At 42.8% G+C, this 22,731-nt stretch overlaps 1 protein-coding gene across 1 annotated transcript in view; it reads right to left on the bottom strand.

Moving 5' to 3' along the window:
• Window positions 1-17,713, bottom strand: part of LOC118090247 (uncharacterized) — a gene marked incomplete at its 5' end in the record, with an annotated part of 136,561 nt that extends 118,848 nt beyond the window's left edge. Inside the window, 4 exons of the mRNA XM_088675166.1 lie at window positions 2,686-2,769; window positions 7,007-7,093; window positions 17,145-17,321; window positions 17,641-17,713. Of these exons, the coding sequence (XP_088531292.1) occupies window positions 2,686-2,769; window positions 7,007-7,093; window positions 17,145-17,321; window positions 17,641-17,713 (421 nt within the window). The remainder of the gene's footprint in view (window positions 1-2,685; window positions 2,770-7,006; window positions 7,094-17,144; window positions 17,322-17,640) is intronic.
• Between the last annotated feature and the right edge of the window lie 5,018 nt (window positions 17,714-22,731).

The following is a 22,731-nucleotide window of genomic DNA, read 5'->3' on the forward strand; positions in this document are numbered from 1 at the left end:
TAAACGTTTTGTGAATCTAAGTATTTCAATATGAATAGGATAATAAGAGTACCTCTAAACATTTTGTTAGGAAAAAAAAGCACTGTTTTCACCAATAGATGCCTTTATATGCACACTTGACCCTAGTACAGTGGTACCTCAGGTTAAGTACTTAATTGGTTCTGGAAGTCCGTACTTAACCTGAAACGTACTTAACCTAGAATCATAGAGTTGGAAGAGACCACAAGGGCCATCCAGTCCAACCCCCTGCCAAACAGGAAACACCATCAAAGCATTCTTGACATATGCCTGTCAAGCCTCTGCTTAAAGACCTCCAAAGAAGGAGACTCCACCACACTCCTTGGTAGCAAATTCCACTGCCAAACAGCTCTTACTGTCAGGAAGTTCTTCCTAATGTTTAGGTGGAATCTTCTTTCTTGTAGTTTGAATCCATTGCTCCGTGTCCACTTCTCTGGAGCAGCAGAAAACAACCTTTCACCCTCCTCTCCTTTTATATATTTGAACATGGCTATCATATCACCCCTTAACCTTCTCTTCTCCAGGCTAAACATACCCAGCTCCCAGGGCCGGCTCTAGGGATAGGCTGGGTGGCGTGGGGCGCCGGGTCGGCAGGGGGGCGCTGCACAGCAAAGCCGCATGGAAACCACGCTGCACGCTGCGCCCGCCCACCAGCCGCGGGAAGAAACGGGGCGGGGGCACCGGAGCGATCCGCGCACCACGGCGCCCGACCCGCTTAAGACAGCCCTGCCAGCTCCCTAAGCCGTTCCTCATAAGGCATCGTTTCCAGGCCTTTGACCATTTTGGTTGCCCTCCTCTGGACACGTTCCAGCTTGTCAATATCCTTCTTTAACTGTGGTGCCCAGAACTGGACACAGTATTCCAGGTGAGGTCTGACCAGAGCGGACCTGAAGCGAACTTTCCCATTGAAAGTAATGGAAAGTGGATTAATCCGTTCCAGACGGTCCGTGGAGTACTTAAACTGAAAGTACTCAACCTGAAGCGTACTTAACCCGAGGTTCTTTTGTTTGCACATATTACTTGTTTCACCTTTAAATGCAGGCTGATGCAGAATTCTTGCCTGCAAGGTCATTAAAGTCCTGTGCTTGGACCAAAACAATAGGCAAAAATTGGAGTCCTTTTGGGCAATAGTAAAATTAGAAATGAAACAAAATAGTCTTGTTTCATTCCAGCATTAATATATATAGATTCTTCTCACTGTTACAAGCATATGCTTGCATTTTGCAGGACTTTTGGATTACAACACTACATACTCTTCTGCAAACCATAACATGACTTTTGCTCTGATACTTACAGAAGTTTAAGTCACAAATAATCAAAAGGATTCTTTTGCTCATTTTCCCATATTAGGATCACTAAAAGATGACAGCAACCAGTTTGTTCACATCTCACTTCATCTGGGTTACATGAAAAGAAATCCATGTTTTTAGATTTGTCTACTCCCTCCCCCCCCCCCACTTTGTGGGAAAACGTCACATCTAAGTTATTTGCCTTACATACGTTCAGACACAGAACTGACTCCAATATCTACATCTTATGTACATTTTAACTTTTGCCCAGTTAACATTGTTCAGCAATTTCTGAGTACCAAAGCTGTGCTGAAACCCTACCACCAAGGGATACAGAGCTTTTTAATCTGGTATATTTTGAATTCCAAGTGTTCTGATTTCTCGTGAATAAACCAGTTTTGTCAGCTACACTAATTTACCTCCAAATTTGTACACTCTGTAACTGCCTATGCACTTAGGACTGTTGTCCTGTAGCCCCTTACCTGGGAGTAATTTCCGCTGAACTCAGTGAAATTTAGTTTGATTATGATGTATAGGCTTGTAGTTTGGACATTATTTTGTGCTATACACGATTGGTAAATGGATATATTGGTAATATAGGACAGATGCCTGGAGGGCAGAAATAAAATATTAAATATTCATTATTAAGTGATAATTTTGAGTGGTGGCAGCAACAACTACCATTTTATGATTTTTTTAAAAATGGAATTGTCTGAGGGTGCAAAATTAAGAGGCTGGCAAAAAAGCAAAACACACAAAAAATTGCTTGGCCTTTGGCTTTAACACAGTATTGCATCGTCTTAGTTTTCAGTATGGTTTAGGGGCCTGATGCATTTGTTGAATAGCTTGTAAATATGGATTCATGTGCCTGCTTGCAATTATTTTGTGACCAATGTATGGTTAATGATTTCTATGTAGAAGTCATGAAAATTCACCTAGACATAGGGCTTGGTCTCACACACATATGTTCATTTCTTGTTGACTACAACAGCAAAACATTATTTGCTGTTGAAGGTGGACCACCACAGACCAATTTTGTGGAGCATCTCAAGCACACAGTTCTTTTTGGCAGGGACCATTCACACTTCACCTCTCAGGTATCAAATGCAGAGAAGTTGGACAGAGCAAAGATGGGGAGCATTTGGCCCTCCAGATCTTTTCAGACTTTAGCTCCCTTCAGCTCCAGCCACCATGGTCAACAGACAGGACTAATGGCAGTTAAAGGTCTGCAACATCTGTAGGACCATAACTTCTTCCTACATCGGCACGAGAAACTAAATGATGGTCGGGAAGTTGTGAGCCAACTCTTAGTCCTTTATTATACATGAATGAGCCAAAAAACAAACACAGTTCAAATATGTGAATGAAAGACATTTACCATGTGACACCAGAATTCTATTCTCTTCATCTAGAAGTGTCATCAGTTTGTCATAGAGGAGTTTCTCATCCAACTTCACAGGCACTAAAACAAGAGAAGTAATGGAGGTCAGATAAGTCTGGATAATTTCAAAAACCCTTTAAGTGGGTATATAACATGGCACGTGTCAGAGGGTTGTCGTGGCTACTCTAGAGTAACTCTGCCCGAGTCCAGTTTGTCTTCAAAGACGTTTATTGTGCTATTTATTTACAGTGTAGAGACAGCTTAAAACATGACCTCTCATCCCGAATCAGAATTCGTCAATGGCGTACGTCTGTTCCTATGCCAGCAAAGTAGTCTGGGCACCCCAAAATGCCACCCCCTTCACCTGCGTTGCGGCACTCTTACTTCTTGCGCCAGAAGGAGCGATGCCCTTTCAGCTTCCTCCCTGAGTGGTCGGTGCCCTGGCTCTGCAACATCCCTGAGCATCTGCCTGCATCCCTGAGCTTTCCCATTGTTCCTCCCTCTGATTTCTCTCCTCCTCCAAGTCTCTTCCTCCCCCTCTGGCTGCTTCAGAACCACTGGTGCTCTCTGTACTTGGCAAGGTGGACGTCAAGATGATGGGTGCTGGCTCCCTGTAGGGAGTCACCCTTACAGCACGTAATAAGCATTTAGAGTGCAAACTAATGAATGTTTTCTGAGATTTAAGTCCCACTGTGGTCAGTGGAGCTTGTTCCCTTGTAAGTGTAGCTAGAGTTACACCTTTAACAACTCTCCTGGACACCAGCAACTTCCACAAGGCTGGGAAGGGCAACAGCAATATTGGAAGTGAGACAGAATGGCCACTCCCAATAACAGTCTATTGCTGGGATATGGAGTAGGGCAGGAATCAGTAATCCTTAAGAAGCAGAGCACTTACAGTCACAGAAAACCTTTGCTCTCTCAGACCAGCTTGGACTACTCCAATGCACTCTATGTGGGGCTACTTTTGAAGTTGACTCAGAAATTATAGCTAATCCAGAATGTGGCAACTAAACTGGTGACTTGGAGTGGCCGCTGGGACCATATAACACCACTCTGAGAGGATCCACTGGGATCCAGTACATTTCCAAGTACATTTCAAGTTTTGGTGCTGACCTTTAAAGCCCTAAACAGCCTGTATACCTCAAGGAGCATCTCTACCCCCATTGTTCAGCCCGGACACTGAGATCCAGCTCTGAGGGCCTTCTCACGGTTCCCTCACTGCGAGAAGAAGTTACAGGGAACCAGGTAGAGGGCCTTCTCTGTAGTGACGCCCTCCCTGTGGAATGCCCTCCCATCAGATGTCAAGGAGATTAAAAGTTACACAACCTTTAGAAGACATCTGAAGGCAGCCTTGTATCAGGAAGTTTTTAATGTTTGATCTTTTATTGTGTTTTTATATGTGTTGGAAGCCACCCAGAGTGGCTTAGGCAACCCAGCCAGATGGGCGGGGTATAAATAATAAAATTCTTATTATTGTCATTATCATCATCATTAGACCAAGGTGGAGGTGACAGGGTCAGGTTTACTAGCTGATCAGACCCATAAGCAAGCCAGATGTGGGAGTTTTATAAATGTTAGGTATAAAGTATGGGTAGCCAATGTGGTGCTCTCCCAATGTTGCTGGGCAACCATCCTCTTCGATTATTGGCCGTGCCAGCAAGGTTTAATGCCATCCAGTGGAACAACATCCTGACAGCTCCAGATTGGCTTTCCCTGATAGGAGGTGCTTTTTCATCTGGTCACCTTGCCATTTCCTTTCTTGGGCAGAACTGGGTGGAGATGCACAGGCTGACCACTCCACTTCTGAGAGTAAGATCTGCTATAGACTTGACTCCCTGGGGGAATCCCATTTGGCTTTTTGTTTGCTACATCCCAGAAGCAGTGCAATATATAAATGGGTTATGAGCAAAGGATATGTTTTAAAAAGAAACACTAAGGTTAAAAAGGCTAACCCCCCCCCCCCCCCGCATATCTTTTCACATGTTTAAACTTCCAGAGGGAGGGAGGGAGGAGAGAGAGAGGGAGAAGAGAAGCAGGGGTGATGGAAGGAGGAAACATGTATCATAAATTGGGCTCTTCAAAAATAAAACTGTGTCTTCTGGACACATCTTATGCAAAGCTCTCTTTTCCAATCTGTGGCCTCATGCTGATCAAAGTAATTACGTCTGGAATAAAGAAAAGCTCAGTCTTGTGCTGTGGTTCTGTAGATCTTAACCAACCTGGGGCTGCCTGCCATGGCTGACATACCCTTAGTAAATTGGACTTTCACATGGCTTTCAAGTGACAGTTGTGCCAGAGACATGGTAAGAGAAATTCAAAAAGACAGCCATTTAGATATGGCTCCCCGAGACACAGGGAGACCTAATATATTAAGTCAAACAAAAGGAACAAATTGGACGGACTTTTCTAAGGGCTTTTGTCTGTTCCACATAACAACCCAAGGGAATGTTTAATATTCATCTTACGTTGTTCAGTCTCCCGTTCCAACAGGCTGCGGACACCGAGTTGATAATATTTGAATGGGTCTTTGATAACATTCCTGGAAGATTTAGGGTGTTTGTTGTATTAAGTCTCTGTGTATTTACACATTTTATGGCAAGATAGACTGACAGACCTTTGAACCATATGGCTTGCTTCACTGCGAGGGAAGATCATGGCTTTCAAAGGTCCATCTGTCACATTCAGATATCAAGGGCACATACAGTGGTGGCCTTGAGTTATACCACAACAAGGGAAATTCCCGCCCTTGGAGGTTTATAAATGGCAAGTTCTGAACAACTTTAGGGTGGCATTTCTTGCTCTCTGTTAAGCTGGTAGAGATATGGTTCAGCTGGATTTAAATTGATAATTGAATGATGTCTTGGAATAGCAAGGAAACGTCACATGGAACCTGTTCACAAGAACAAATTAGCCTAAGCCTCTATGCATGTCAACTTGAAAACACTGGCCATGTTGTTCCTTCTGTTTCACATCACCCTTTATTATATGCCCAAGTAATGGAAATACTGTGTGCTTGTGTGTCTGCATGTAAGTTATCAGGCACATCCTTGACTGATGGATTTGAAGACTGACTACAGGGAAGTTTGGGGTGTGATGAAGGAAGGTTCTCTTGTTGCAAACTAATGTATAAGGGCAGCAACTGGTGGAAATCAAGAAGTAGTACCTCTATAACAAGGGTGGGCCTCCAACAAGACAGTCAATGATGGAAGTCCATATGCAAGGCCCAGGTTTCACACCCACTTTTTGCATTATCCATCTTAATTGTAAAATAAAAAAATTCCTTCAGTAGCACCTTAAAGACCAACTAAGTTTTTATTTTGGTATGAGCTTTCGTGTGCATGCACACTTCTTCAGATACACACATCTTAATTGTGTGTCCTTTGGTTGACCATAGAAGTGAGTTATTGAGTTTGGAATGGGAAGAGATTTTCTTATGGCTTTTCTCATATAGGTAGCAATTCAATCTAGCGGTACAATCCAAACCTAGATCCTCCAGAATGAACAAGTTAGGATGTGGCAGAAGTCTGGCTCAACCAGCAGCTTCCTAGGTCAGCCAGGCTACACCAGTATAAGCCCTCAATCCCAGCTCAGTGTAACTACCTTATCCCAGCTGAGCTGGGGAAAGCCAGCTGAGCCAGGAATGGCAGAACACACACTGGAAAATGGGCATTCTTGGGGAGTGATTGGTCAGTGATTAGTCGGGGCAGGACTTATCCTAACTCCTTTCCACTGAGTCATGTGACCTGGCAACCTAGCTGAAATTACATTGGCGAAAGGAAATTTCCAAAAGAGAAAAATTAAGACACTTATTCTACCTGTTCTACATAACATCCCCCACTGTGAGATTTAAAATCTAGGAAAATGCTTGATTGTTGTCTTTTCTCAACAAAATCCTGATCGTGAACCCGCACAGTCAAAATAATTTAGTTCTGCGGTAGCGTTATTCAAAGCCAGGCCTGCAGAAATTATACAATTTGCTATGCTAGTCTTGACCAGGTATTTTAAACATTTTTAATTAACTCATATGCTTAGGTGGGTGTTTTTCCACTCTATGCCTGCACTCATGAAACTCAGTTTTAAACACAACCTGTAAGCAAAATGCCAGGCCACATTGAGTTGCTTGTATCTGCCCGCTAACACACTGTCCTTCATCAAAGACTACCAAGGCTTTCCATCACATTTAGAGCGGCTAATACTTATAATTTAAATTGTAAGCTGGATATTTAAATGGAACCGAATTTGTGATCTTTGTCACCTCATTTCCATGAATGGGAAAGAATATTCTGACACAAAAATTACATACTTAATTCCACCTCACCTTCTTTGCTGACCTCCATCCCACACTGCCTTGGGTTTATTTCCTCATCCATCAGAGGGTCAAAGTAATTTCTGCTGCATTCATTTCCTGTGGAAAGTACATGAAGTAAGGGTCAGTGATTATTAGAAGCACATGAACCAAAATGTTAATTTTGAAATTTGACACCGGCACACAAGAGGGACATTTCTGCTACTACTTTATAAGATTTCTTTAAAAACAAGTCTTCTAAGCTGACTGGTTTCATAATTATCATCTAGGGAAAGGTCAGAAAAGGTAATTTTGGAAACAAGTTCAGTTTATGTTACTTTTGCTCAGAACCTAATGAGAAAATTCTCAAATGTAGATGATAGGTTGATAAAAAGAAAGAAAGAAACAAGCTACCTAAAACCTAATCCTAAACCAAAATTATTCTTGAGATGGGCTCTGAAAGTGACTGTTAAGGAGATTGTGTTTCACAGGTGACCCCCTTCAATTTTAACAGTTTTAAGTTTCACCACTGAGCTTTCAACATCTGGCGCATCTTTAATGCTATTGCCAGCCATGGAAGTGTTTAATTACAGAGGAGAAGCTGCAAACGCTGCCTCATTAATCTGAACAGCAATTGTATTAACTTGGGCTCAGCATCCGCAGAATGATTTTGATGAAATAAAAGTACTCATTTAGCAGTTTCAATTTCCATAGCTAGCCATACAGAGTGCTGCAGGAACTAATGAAATTGATAAAAGGAAATACAGCTGCTGGCACACAATATTATCTTTATGGGCTTCCATACTCTAGTCCTGCAAGAGGGCTCCTTGGCCCAGAGGGGTTTTTTTGTGGCGCAAGTGGAGAGCTGCACCTGATCCAGTCACAGAGAGGGGCTACCACTGGTATACAGGGATACTGGCCATTAAGAAGTGATTGTGGCAGGTCATATTTGTACTAAACTCCTAGTAGCTTTCAGTGCTGACCCCCATGCAGGAGCCCCCATTAGTGTAGAACAGGGATGGGCAAATCTGATGTCAGTTGCCCTCAATTTCTAATTTTTCCAATCTTAAATTCAGTTCTCCACATTTCCACATCAGTTTGCAATCTTTAGATAAATAACTAAAAATCCTCATGGAACGTCATCAACAGCTTAGTGTGCATATTTCCTTATATGCACGTTGTTTGTAAAGCAAATTTGCCTAATAAATATTTATGCAAAGCAATTTCCTCTAAAATAACGCATTTTTGCGCGAATACATGCATTGCTTTGCAGAAAACACCCCCAAAATACCCCAATGTTTTCATAACACATTACTAGGGCCGAGTCTCAAACAAAGATGTGCTCTCCCACATTCTCAGCGCACTCCTGCCTCCTGCACTCCTGTCTACGCTGCTTTGGTCATGCCACAGAATGGAAGATGGCAGGATCCCCAAGAACGTGTTCTATGGGGAGAGCTTCAGTCACCAAGTCCACTGGCAGACCATGTCTGTGCTACAAAGATGTGACAGGAAGGCTGGTAACATAACCCCCCCCCCCTGTGAAAATTCCTTGCAGACAACTGAAGTGCCTGGAAACATACAGTCAGGCTTGTATCTATAGCAGTGACATGAGAAGGAATGACCACTGACTGGGAGGAGCACAGAGAGAAGAAACCGGATGCCTTCATCTGTCCCAGCTGCAACAAAACACGTCTCTCTCATATTGGTCTCTACAGCCACAGCAGGTGCTGTAACCCTACAGCAGTTTGAATTCACCCTCAAAGGAGCACCCCTCCATTGTCTCCCGAGACGGACAGATGGCAATTGGGTTGGAGAACTGCATTGCAAAATTCAGAGAAAAGTGAATTGGGTGAAGGATGGCTGCGTTTTGGTTCATGTATAGTTCAGGAAAGTGCGGATTTGATAGGTCCATCTTTAAATGCAAACTGGATCTAATTTCTCCTCCAATCCTAGTGCTGGGTTCGGACATCAGTAGGTGTACCTGCTTAAGAACTACCTATATTGATAGCAGTGGATATACCTGTGAAGAACTGGGAGGCCCGAATCTCCCTCCCTTAAAAAATTCAGCCTTGGTAAAGGATCACATTTGATCTTCAAGTCTCATAAATGGTTCTGAGCCCCTTGTCACATAAACTTGTTGCAATTGTAAGTTATGTGCAGCAGGAAGCTGGCGTTTTTTGGTTTATGTTACTCCGTAGAACGCCATTAATGTGTTTGGCAATTTATAATTAATAATACATTTATTGTTGATGGTTTTTATTATGAGAATGAAATAAAAACAATGTCCGCATATTGAACAAACTTTTGGAAAACGGATGTATGAAAACAGTGTACACTACACTGCAATTATATTTTTAAGGGGGTGGGGGATTCCAAGAATCAAACATGTGACAAGGATAACATATCCAAGGCATACTGCAGCAATCCACAGTATATTTGTTTTAGATCTTTTTTAAAAAAGTAATCCAGGCAGCAGCTCCTTTTCAGAGACTAAATGAAACTTTGATATGAAACTAGGTTTAATTTAGATTTCTGGACCAGCACACTTTGACTGTCAGGCTCTGTTCTTTCCATGCAGTAAGTACAAGACCTGAAAATTTGCTTTACCTTGAGGTCTCAATAAAGAAAAAATAAATGAGTTTCATTTTTGTTACTTTATCTGTCAACAACTACTAGGCTGGTATGAATCTTGGCAGTATGTAATCAAAGTCTTATGTACCGCAATAACAGAGCTAGTCTACCTTATTCAGCGTAATTGTTTTCCTCTAGCACAAACCACTGTGAGAACATGCTCTTTTTCAGAGGTTGGCAGAATAATTCACTTGGGTGTTAGAAGAGGAAATGGTGAATGCATATCTATGGGCGAGTCCTCCATCCCTATACATGGACTTGCAAATGCTGCATAAGAAACAGGCCTAGGATCCACCCTCAGCCAATCATGTTGAACTATAGTATGCTTTTTAACCTATAGTGGTTAAAAAAATAGTAACAATCTGAATTAAAATGAAAGATAGGCATTGAAATTATTTTGTAGGAACTGCTTCCTTAATATTATTATTTTCCCAAATAAATAGTTGCCTACGTGGGAGCTCCCAAGCTGTGAGTTGTGCGCATGTTTCCTGCTAAATTGAGATTTATGTTTTTTTATTGTATATCATTGCATGTATGTTTCTTCTATCATGGGTGGGATACTTGGGTTGACTGGTTCCTAGCACTGGGTTTCTTTGTTCAGCACCAAGAACCATGTGAGCACCATTCTTTTGCACTTCCTCTTCCTTATCCAGCGCCACATGTTCATCTGGAAAACTGCTCCTGAGCACATCTCACCAGATCCATGTGCAGAATGTCTATTTACACGTTCAAGGGCTTCTAAAGCATTTCACCGATTGTACTGGAATGCAATGGGCAGCAGAATCCATAACCAACGTCAGTGATGTGCTTTCTCACAGAATATTAGATGCAATGCAAAATTAGACAAAACCTCATGTCTTGCCTCACTGAAACTCAAAGAAAGCCTGCATCGCTCTTCTTGCATTATTCTACTGAGTCACGGCTCAGTGACAGAACATCCGCTTGGCATACAGAAGGTCGCAAGTTCAATCCCCAACATCTCAAAGAAGGGTTGAGAGAGACTCCCTGTCTCTTCCTCCCTGGAGAGCCACTGTCGGTCAGCGTAGACAATTCTGAGGTAGATGAACCAATGGGTCTCACTCAGAGTAAGGCAGCTTCCTGTGTCAGTTTCTAGTTATTCTGGTAGCTAGCCAGAGGTAGGGTTGATTAATATATTGAGAATTATTATATGATCACTGGCGTGTTTTAGCTACTGTTGACATAATATATATTTTGAAAACATCTGTTGTATTTGATTTGTAGTGTTTGTTTTATTGTAAGTCACCTTGAGACTTTTGGTATAAGGGGATAAATAAAATAAAGCAGAATACATTTTAGCATGCATTACCCAGTGTTTATTGATTTAGTTTATGTTTGGGATAGTTATATCAACGCCGGCAACACTGTGTTAAGGGGGAACAGTCCAGTGTTGACTTGGGAAGTAACCATTGAACTAGGAAGCTCCTATAGAAGAGTTTGGATTTGATATCCCGCTTTATCACTACCCGAAGGAGTCTCAAAGCGGCTAACATTCTCCTTTCCCTTCCTCTCCCACAACAAACACTCTGTGAGGTGAGTGAGGCTGAGAGACTTCAAAGAAGTGTGACTAGCCCAAGGTCACCCAGCAGCTGCATGTGGAGGAGCGGGGAAGCGAACCCAGTTCACCAGATTACGAGTCTACCGCTCTTAACCACTACACCACATTGGCTCTCCTATGAGCACTGCTTGCTTATATCAGTTGTAACTTGGAGCCTTGATAATGGAGACAGCCATTTTTGGTGACACTCATACCTCACAGGTATGACTTAGGTATATGACTTAGGATTGTGTTTTAGGCAGGGACTGAGAAAACTCTTGGGTACCACACATTTTAGGGAAGCTTTAAACTGTTTGTCAGATGGTTTTATTAGAGCAGTTGCTCAGCTCCAGAACCTCTTTTTCTCCTCCAACATGTGGAGAGGGGAAAAACTCTTGAGTATGTGCAAAGCACCTTTGCCTTCTTACTGAGTAATCATAGGATATCCATATGCATTTGAGTTGAGAGAAGACAGCTTTCAGACCCAGATATTTTATGCTAGAAAGGCTTGGCTTCAACACCTACATTAAAAAACAAACAAACAACTATTGATTATATGTTGATTGCCAAAGGTCCCCTTATTTTAAGGAAATGCTATGGAACCCAAGCAATGGATCAGCAAATGAAGCCGTTTTGATTTGTTGTTTGTTTCCTTAAAAATTTTAAATACACTAACATCTCTATTAAGCAAGCACCAAAAGCATTTTGCTAATTATGTGAATTCATGAATAGATTGGGAACTAATTACTCACTTGCTTTTGGAAATATGCGAAAGCATATAACATGCAAATGAAGAGGTCCACTGAGAAATTTGTGTTCTGCTTCTTTACACAACACATATAATCAGGCAGTTAAGCTAAATGCTAATACAGCATTAACATTACACAGAAGCAGCTTTAGGAACACTTGCAAACATTTTCTTTGATTTAGACCTGAGCTATTTGGCACTTCCTGTACTTCTTGTTGGCTCGGAAGAAAGAAAACCAGAGCCTCGACCTAAAATGTGCTAAAAACCAAGCAGTTTTTTTCTGTCAAAAACCCTTCATGATTGAGAAGAAGCTTACAAACTTTATAATGGTCTTCTGAGTTGATTAATTTAGGAAAAAATATATAAACTGCTTATTCTTGCTATCTCCTTTCATATGATGGCTGGATACATGTAACGGGGCTAGTTATCTCTGGTGTTACTTGACAAGGTCTAAGGATCAACAAGCTAAGCTTTTCTATTTGCATGGAGCAAGCTGTCGAGAAAGACTGTGAAAACATCTTAAGACAATTTCCATGAAAGGCAGGAGTTGCTTTCATCAATAATATTTTCAAGACGGCTTTCCCTAATTCAATAGGGCTTACTCCAGGTAAGTGGGGTTAGGATTGCAGCCTTACTGTACTGGTAGTTATTCCAATCAGTTCACACACTGATCTGGCAAAGATCCTTCTTCCATAGAAGGAGATTCCATGGAGATTCGTCAAGTTTTAAGCATGTAAGATTTAAGTTCTGATTTGTGCCAAAGTTAACCAGATTGTGTTTTTGAATCTCATTTTAAAATCTAGTGTACCTCGCAGAAGACAGGAGGAGGAGGAGGAGGAGGAGGAGGAGGAGGAGGAGGAGGAAGAAGAAGAAGAAGAAGAAGAAGAAGAAGAAGAAGAAGAAGAAGAAGAAGAAGAAGAAGCTCAATAAAACCATTCCATTGTGTTGGGAGAAGCATAACAATAACCACATTCCAATCCAGATACCAACTGATCCAATTTATTTATTTGCTTATTTATTGTATTTACATCCCACCTTTCTCTCCAAGGAGCTCAATGTGATGTATATGATCCTGGCCCTCCTTATTTAATCCTCACAACAACCCTGCAAGGTAGGTTAGGTTGAGACACAGTGACTGACCCAAAGTCACCTGGTGGCCTTCATGGCCAAGTGGAGATTTGAACCCTGGTCTCCCAGGTCCTAGCCCAACGCTATAAGCACCACACCACATTGGCTCCCCTTGCCCACTAGGCCATAGCTGCCAAGTTTTCCCTTTTCTCACGAGGAAGCCTATTCAGCATAAGGGAAAATCCCTTTAAAAAAGGGATAACTTGGCAGCTATGCACTAGGCATGCCTGTCCCATTGGACATCCATGCATGGCCATAACATTTGAGAGGGCTTATGAACCCAACATCCAGTGTTTGTAGGTGTGCAAAGGCTAATTGACTTCCCTCATAAAACCTGGGAATAGACCAATGAATTTGTTGAAGGAGGGAAATCACTTTGTTGAATGCACCTAATGCCTCATAATTCTTCGGCTTGGAAGGCTTGTGAATCAGGCAGAAGAAGGCTTTGCACCTCACCTTTTACCTGGCCTGCTGGTTTTCCATATGCAGGCAAATTCTGGTGTGAGGCAGCTTTTAGACAGGTTATTCCCCAGATGCAACTGGGAGTGGTACTGTCTCAGTGCTATGTGCCTATCTCCACATTTAGCTCTGCTTTAAAACTGTCACTGTTGACAGGTCCCGGATAATGTTCATGAGCATTAAGCAGATTCAATTCCCTCCTGTCTAGGACGGTTTGAACATTCCTTCCCTATCCATGCTTCTGCCCTCCCTTCCCTCTCCTTGGAAAACTGACTGCATCTGCTCCTGTTTGCACATGCGATGCTGCACGCACAGTGTCATTTAGCTGGCAATTCTTTTTTACTGCAGGCAGCAGAGGGCATTGTGCCAGTGTGAGACCTGCTGGCTTTCCTGGGGAAATGCTGTGTGTTGAATGGCTCAGAAAACACTTGCTGGTGTTAACTGAGCCTGTTAATAAGCACCATTCAATAATACGGTTTTGATTCAGCTGTTTTAACTATTGGAATTTCAATCCATAAGGAACCAGACAGAACATGAGACATGCTTAAGGGCAAGGAATCCCTGTAACCAGTGCTATTTTTCTAGAAAAAGAGGTGTCGGAACTCACCATTAACACCCCCCTTGTTCTCTTATACTGGCAATTGCGCCCACCTGATAGGTGCCAGAACTTTGGGGGGGGGGTGTGTGACTGTAACACAGTACCAAATTGATGGAGGGTGTGTGGATGTCATACCTTCCAACATTTCTCTAATGAAAATAGGAACGTCCCATTCCATAATGATAATTTTACTATTTATACCCCACACATCTTACTGGGTTGCCCCAGCCACTCTGGGCAGCTTCCAACATACATAAAAACATAATAAAACATTTTTTAAAAACCTTCCCTACACAGGATTGCCTTCAGACGGCTTGGAGGTCGGATAACTCCATACCCTCCAACATTTCTCCAATGAAAATAGGGGTGTCCTATGGAAAAGTGGGACATTCTGGGATCAAATCAGAAAGTGGGACGGCTTCTCTCACTCAGCAGAGAAGATGATAGAGGTGCAATGGCTAAGGCTACTATTGAATATACGCTTTCCCGGGAATTGTTGCTTGCATCCGTCTGTCTTGAGAGACAATCGATTGCACCTCCAGGGCTGAAGAGAAACCATTGCATTAGCAGCATTGAAGTGGCCTCCCTGGGCCCCAAGCCTGGGCAGTGTGTATGGAGGTCCTGGGCTGCCCAGACAACGAGATCCTCCCCCTCTCATTCTCACTGATGTGGTTCAAAGGAAAGTAGTGCAATATGTTTGGCGCCAGCAATGCACTTGGTACCTCACCTCCACTCTCACTCAATCACCGCTCCCCCCCCCCCAACAAGCAAAAATTGCATTGGGTCCACTTGTCTAGCACTTTCATTTTCTAGTGCTCTACTTCCCCATGGGAATTCTTATAGTTTTAAAAACACATCATTTCAAAACAAATTAATTCTTAGAATGCAAGTCCAATCAGGAAATGCATACGGGGGTGGTGGGGGTGGAATATAGTACCTGTCAATTCAAAGCTATTATGCAACTCTTTCCAGGTGCTTCTCCCTATGAAATAGACATATTAATGCACAAATCTCATCAGGCATGCTGAAATTCAGGTCGTGGCTGGAAGCAGAGATGGGGGAACCCATAGCCCTCTAGGTCAGTGTTTCTCAACCAGTGTGCCTCCAGATGTTTTGGGACTACAACTCCCATCATCCCTAGCTAGCAAGACCAGTGGGAGTTGTAGTACCAAAACATCTGGAGGCACACTGGTTGAGAAACACTGCTCTAGGTCTTGCTGGACTCTCATCAGCTTTGACAGATGGCCTGCTGACTAGGGATGATGGGGAATGAAGTCCAGCAACACCTGGAAGGCCACAGGTTTCCCACCCTTGGCCTAAGGGCAGATGACCCAGCCACTGTGCTGCTGCTGCTGCTGCTAAGTGGGGCTGGGTTTGATCAGTACCAGGATGTAGACTACCTGTGAACCCTATGCAAGCTGTTCCTTGAGGGAAGAAAGGTAAGGCTAAAGAAGGCTAAAGAAAATAACAAGCAAACAATATGGCAATCACAGTAAAGGTAAAGGGACCCCCTGACCATTAGGTACAGTTGTGACCGACTCTGGGCTTGCGGCGCTCATCTCGCGTTATTGGCCGAGGGAGCCGGCATACAGCTTCCAGGTCATGTGGCCAGCATGACAAAGCCGCTTCTGGTGAACCAGAGCAGCACACGGAAACGCTGTTTACCTTCCCGCTGGAGCGGTACCTATTTATCTACTTGCACTTTGACGTGCTTTCGAACTGCTAGGTTGGCAATCACAGTAGGGTTGCCTTATTTCAAAAAGTAAAATTCCTGACACCCACAAAGTTGTTGAGTTTTTTGGGGAAAACCCCAAATTGTTTAGCTTTTTCGGGAGAAACCTCCCCCCAAAGTAGTGATTTTAAGCTTTTTGAGCTGTTTCCGTTGCTTTTTCCATCGCATTGCCATACATCCGGGTTTTCCCTGACATATTGCCGTTTCAGCAAAATTCCGCCATGACGCAATTTTTACACCCAGGAACCAGGACACGTCAGGAGTTTTCCTGACGTATGGCAAGCCTAAATTACAGAGGTAAGGCAATGCTAGGCATTAAACAAACTTGCAAAGTTAAATACAAGGGCCTCATACTAAAGGAGATGCCACTGTTGTCACAACAACAAAAGATTGTTGGCTTTCTTGGATTATAACACTGTGGTTATGATTTAATAGATAAGAGTGAAGCAGAAGGGGAGAAGCAAAAACTCCATGGAAAACGGGGTGGGAAGTTGATAAAAATAAGAGAAACATTGAAACGGTGGTTTGATTGTATATGTTAAAAATATTGAAACTTAGTAAACTATACAGTAGTAACTCTACTTACGAATGCAATCCATTTCAGTGTGCCATTCGCACCCTGAAAAGTCCATAAGTAGAGCGCCAGTACTGCGTGTGCGCGAAGCATGATAGAGCACTTCTGCGCATGTGCAAAGCGCGCAGATCACTTCTGCACATGCAAGCATGGCGATCCCGGAAGTTCATAACCTGAAAAGCCGTAACGTGAAGCAAACATAACACAAGGTATGACGAATTGAAAAAAGATTGTTGGCTTTCTATTATTATATTAGATGACTGGTGATAAGCTTTTGTAGACACACAGGTAAAAAAAACAACAGAATAAATTAAGGGGGAAATATTGGTTGACAGACAGCATTCAGTTGATAGCTGGGAAAGGATAATATGTGGTTGTTACCTAATGAAAAAGCATTCCCTCTAATCTTGGAGCCAGCATTCTTGAATTCAGTGCAACATAAATATTAAGGCAAGACAGAAGAGTGCAACTTTCAATGAAGCTTATTCTGGCACTGATCGCCATGCATTTCCCTAATAATTATGAACAGGATGTGAATATAAAAGGAAGAGAGGGGGAAAAGATCTTCAAACATGTATATGTCAGATGTTTTCAGCAATCATTTTGCCCTCCCAGTTTTAGCACCCCAGGTTTCTATTGGAACGCATCAGGATGGAATGTCTTGTACACACCATGGAATGCACAGGTTAGATCAAGAGCATAACCACTGTCACTCAATCTGACGGTGATCAAGAGTGAAAGCTCACCTCTTGGTTCAGCTCGGGCTTGCAGCCTGAGTTTTTGTTGGTGAGCTGCAAGGGTGCTACCCGGCTTGTCACGTCTAATAACTTCCTCCTCTGAAGTCTGATATGCTGAAAGATCTGTGCTGCTGATGTTAAAAGCTGGATTTGCAATGCCTTCTGCTGCAACTCTCCCATCTTTTCCTATTGGAAAGCAGGGGTGGGGGGAGGGGAAGCAGCAAGGTCAGGGGAGCGCCCGAAACAGTGACAAGCAGAAAATTCCTTCTAATAATTCCTTCTACTGAAAAGACTTGAGAGTTATCAGCATCAAACGGCACCAAAACAGAATTAGGTTAAAATTAACTCTTTATATAAAAAGGAGAGGGGGAGAATAAATGATTAAAATAATTACAAATTGCACCCTGACAAGCAAGAGCAAAATTTTGCCCACAGCCATTTGTCTGTAATTAGTTAATTAATCCTTACACAAATTATGAGCAATAACTCATCAAGCAAGGCTCACCCATCAGAAATTCAGCCGACTTGGATTTCTTCTGCTTAGTTTGTTTCAGAGCCTTCTGCTGGAACTTCTGGAGGGAAATTGTTAAATGAATAAATTAGCTTAAGAACGAAGATTACCCTTTATGATCCACAACTAACACAGTATTTTAAATATGGGATGGCATTGAAATGTCATTTAATTTACATCTCCGCTAAGGGGTCAAACACTAATTGAACAACAGAGTGGAAGAATTAAATAAAAACAGGAGAAGGAAAGTTAAGACAAATGCCAAATGAAGGTCACATTAAAATACTTCCTTTTGTATTATTTTGTATTATAATTGAGACAAAGACTCTTCATCAAAGGAAAATTTGACCTTGGATTCACTATTCGGTGAACTGAACTGGATATAGGGGGAAAGCAGCATCAAGTGTTGTTTATAATGGTAAATGCATTTTTATTTCTTCAGATTCCTGTTGCCAGTGCCAAAGAAGGTTATCACTTGTGTCCTCACAGTGTTTGTAAAAATTAGCAAAAGAAAAAGAAGAGTTTGGACTTGATATCTTGCCTTTCACTCCACTTAAGGAGTCTCAAAGTGGCTGGCAAACTCCTTTCCCTTCCTCCCCCACAACAAACACTCTGTGAGGTGAGTGAGGCTAAGAGACATCAGAGAAGTGTGACTAGCCCAAGGTCACCCAGCAGCTGCATGTGGAGGCGCGGGGAAGCGAACCCGGTTCACCAGATTACGAGTCCACCACTCTTAACCACTACACCAGCAACTGACATGCTGGTTTTTTGGACACTTTACCCCAAACAATGAAAAACCAGAGGACAAGACTTGTCTAGAGGACCAGATTTATTGCCAATGAACTGTACTTAGAAGCAGCTCCAATGGCATATAAAACAGTGTGCAGATGAGAATGGGCAATCCTCCCTCTGCTCGTGGCTGGCTTCTGCACAGTGTATCCCTTAATGCCATTTCTCTTTCTCAACCACCAACCCTGTTGCTCTCCACTATCAAAAGTGAGCCCAGCTGGAAGAAAAGTGTCTTAGAGAGAAGCTGTGTGGGGGGTTAATTTAGAAACATGGCGCGGCATACCCGCCAATCCTCTACGTTAGGAAGAGTAATACTGGCAAGCCAGTACAGTGACAGGTCAGGAGGTGAAGGTATGGATTCTGCTGTACTGGGTGAGGCTTGGTGGGTCTGGAAAGATTGGGATAGATCTGGCTGAAGCAGGTTTTACAGGAGGAGACCAGGTTGGGTCAAACTAGGGTTAGGTAGAAACAATGGAAACAGGCAGAGTGCTTGGAAAAGTACTGAAAAGTCACAAGATTGAGAGGAGGGGGGTGTTTAGAGAGCAAGACATGTGACAGGTACTTGATGTGTGGGATGTGCAGTCCACCACTTCCTCTATGGCGGAAAGTTTGGGGTGTTGGCAGGAAGTGACCTGTACCTGTACATGTTTATGCATGAGGTTTGCTCTGTGATTGGCTGGAAGTTACATCGTGAGTTAATGTTTACCTGTCAAAGCTGCTGCTAATAAATACAGACCCCTGAGCTCTGCCTGGGGTTGGTCTTTGTGGAACTCAGCCTTGTCTCATGTCTCATTGTTGGATCTAACCATTTACCACACGGTGAGGGTGGATATGTTTGTTTGGCTTTCATCATTTATAGTCACCCATCTGTCTAGGAACTATTCAATACATATATGCAATCCCAAGGGCAGAGGGCACAGGAACATTCACCTGCATCATTTTTGCTCTCAAGAGTGTACCCCCACCTCTGCTTAATATATGACTGGGCGAAATCTGGGTTTAAGCAAATGAATGGGCTCGCTGTCATCACTAGTACTTGGAGCCCAAAAGCTAGCTTCATCTTAAATCATGCATTAAAAACACATACTTAAATTGTTTCAGGACAAAGCTTCAAAAGCTGGGGAAAATGTATGTGTGCAAAACTTTCTCAATAATAAGTATCTGAGTACCAAAAGTGGGCTACCATGAAGAATAGCCCTGAACCAAAGAATTCACTTGAGAACTTTCAGCCAGCCCCCATGTCTCAACCTGAAAATATAGGGATAATGTTACTGGCCTACCTTATAGAGTTCTTGCACAGATTGCTGAGATAAAGTATGTGATTCATTTTGAACATTCTGAAGGGCTTTATAGGTGTTCAGAATGGCATTTGCAGGTCAACACTCAGAGGAAAAATCGTCACCAATTCTATAGAGTGATGGAAGTGGTTTGGACACACATTTGCTGCATTTTAAAGCCTTTGTGTAGTGGGCAGAGAATGTGTGTTCCAACTGGTGGTGAGCTGAAGGCAGGAGTGAGGTGTCTTGAGACTCTGGTTACCCAGTCCTCTTCTATGGCATCTTCCTCTCTCCAAGGTGGGAGATTCCGTCAGACACAGGAGTCATCTCAAACTTCTCCATCAGCTGGAAAATATGTTGGCCAAAGTACAAGCCCCACCATCCCCATTTCGAATCATTTCGATGGTGGACTGAGCCTTTCAAAACTGCACTGGTTCTCTTTTTGTTTGTTTGTTTCTTAGACTTCTTGAGCAATACTGAGTACAAAGCTGCTAGTACCTTATAAGGAAAGAAGGAAGGTGCAAAGGGATTCCATAGGTCCTCCTTATCTTGATCCACTGAGCTGCATGGATAATTTACTAGCTTAAAGGTGGCAATCATAGATTGTAGCAAGTTGGAAATTTCATATTTATCCACACAAACTAAAGGCCAGCATCAGGGGTGGGCAGCTTCAGACACCTGCCAAGACCCATGTCTCAACTGTCAGCCCAATTAGCTTTCTGGTCTTCTTCCTGCTCCTTGCTGATGTTGCTTGCTTTCCTGCCATCTCTGCTAGATGGGAGCAAGAAGATGGAGGGGCAATGTCATGGACTGGTTGGATGCAGGGGAATGGTGGGAGACTTCAGCTGGGGAATACCCAAGGGAAAAAAGGCTCAGAGCCCAGGGATTGGTGGTGGGATGGCAATGGATGGTCAGAGGGAGAAGAGAGAGAAGACTGAGAAGGAAGCATTGGAAGCTAAAGAGATAACAGGGTTTGGTGAGCAGGGAGATTCTGTGGCAGAGAGAAGTCCAGAAGCAGAAGCAGATGCAGATGCAGGAGAAGAGGGTGGGGGCAAGAGGCAGAGATGTGTGAAGCTGGTGAAGAAGCCAGGGCATCTCCCCCTCCTGGTGCGACAAGCTTCCATTCCTACTAGTCTCCCAGAACCAGAAGAGGTATGAAGAGGGAGGAACAAAGACAGGTGCACCGGTGGAGTCTCAGATTGCTTAGGAAGTACCTGGGGGAGGAGACTTGGGCAGCTGTGGGAAGAGAGGAACATTTAGTCTCCACAACTGGCTCAAAGAGGCAAGATCAACAGAGAAGAGTTGCTACAGCCATTAGGCCTGGCACTCCTGAACAGCCCTTGTTTCTTCACTACTCGTGTGATTTATTGTTGGCATGCTCCTGACTCCTGCTCCTGTCAGGCAGCAGCTAAGAGCTCCCTGCCCTCATTTTCTGGGCAGCTTGGGACAAGAGGAAGAGAGAAAACAAATGGGCAGCATCAACGGCAGTAAGGTAGAGGGTGACACATTCAGGAAAGAGGATCCATGGAGGTTTTCTTGCCCAAGAGCTGCCAATAGACCCTTCCCCTCCATCTCCCCACCAATGATTTATTGTATGTGGACAGGCTTTGCAACTATCCTCTCCACAGACACATTACAAACTTCATGAGTTCACTCCAGAATAAATTGTATGATGTTTGTAACTAAATAGAAAAGTTTAACTCACAAACTGCTAGGGCTATTATACTTTTCAGTGCAGTGCTTATTTTTCAATGTCAGATTGTGACAAAACGACATCCTATGCATCCTCAAAATTGCCGCCATGAATGGAACAATTAAAATATTTATTATCATTTATCATTTTCTGTCTTTCTCTCTGAATGGTAGAGAGAAAAGGCATAAAATGATGTATGTCATAGTCACAAATAATACTCTGTCAAAATAATGAAACTATAATCCAAGTGAGAGTAAATAATAGTACAGGCAGGTTAAGGCATACATTTTCTTTAATGAACACTAAATAAGTATTCAATAAAGCAAATAAGAGACAGAGAAAAATAGTTGGCTTCTCTGATTATTTTAGTCATTCCAAAAAAAGAAAGATTAATATTTCCAAATGCTTTGGGGGTGTCATTAACCTTGTGGCATTTAATGTCTTAAATCAGCTTCAGTTGCCAAATTTTGTTTACATGGCTTTAAATCCCTGCTTTAAAAAAAATAAAAGTTCAGGATACTGCTAATTTTTATACAAATAGACTCTGTTTCATTGCATTTCACAGTTATGATCTGTCATAAAGAACCTATTCAAATACAATTAACTAATACTGATACTTGACTTGCATTCTTAATGCCTTACATATCACACTGAACATTAGCCTAGATTTACAGCATGAGACTTTTAAATATCATCAGCATTTGAGGTTCCTCCCAGGCCGAGAAGTTATCCAGAGGTGAAGCAACCAGGAAGGGGCAGATTCAGTGTCCTGTAGGAGACCCATAAATAAGGTATCTGGGTTGTTATTGTTTTAAAAGGAATTAATAGCTGCTGCTGGGGCAATGGAATAGGCCTCTGGTACTGGAGGAGCAGGATTCACTCCAACAGGGGCTGGTGCCGATTGTGACTGGTAGGGAAGAAGGCTGGAAGACCAACAGTAGATGGCGCTACAACAAATGAAAGGCAGAGCCAACTAGCTTGGCTCCATTTGCTGGCAGCCAGTGGCATCCTTTGGACTGGATAGAAGTAAGAATGGAGGCAGGTGGGGGCTGCCGAGGACAGAATGAGCTTGGAGGGGCACTTCCCCACTTGCTTTAATGTACCAACCTCCACTGGTGTTCCTGTAGGGGTATTAGCATTATCAGTTTCAATTTCTGAGTTGGCTTATTAACCCTTATACAATCGCGTCATTTAGATCATTGGGGGGGGGGATAGGCAAAAGTTTTAGCCCCCCCCCAGACTGCCATCTAAAAAGCTGGTGGGAATTAAATTGGGATATAAACATTGAAGAGGATAAATGGAACGATGTATGGACAAAAGCACCAT

Source organism: Zootoca vivipara, chromosome 8, assembly GCF_965207765.1.
Source record: "Zootoca vivipara chromosome 8, rZooViv2.hap1.1, whole genome shotgun sequence".
Taxonomy (NCBI): Eukaryota; Metazoa; Chordata; class Lepidosauria; order Squamata; family Lacertidae; genus Zootoca; species Zootoca vivipara.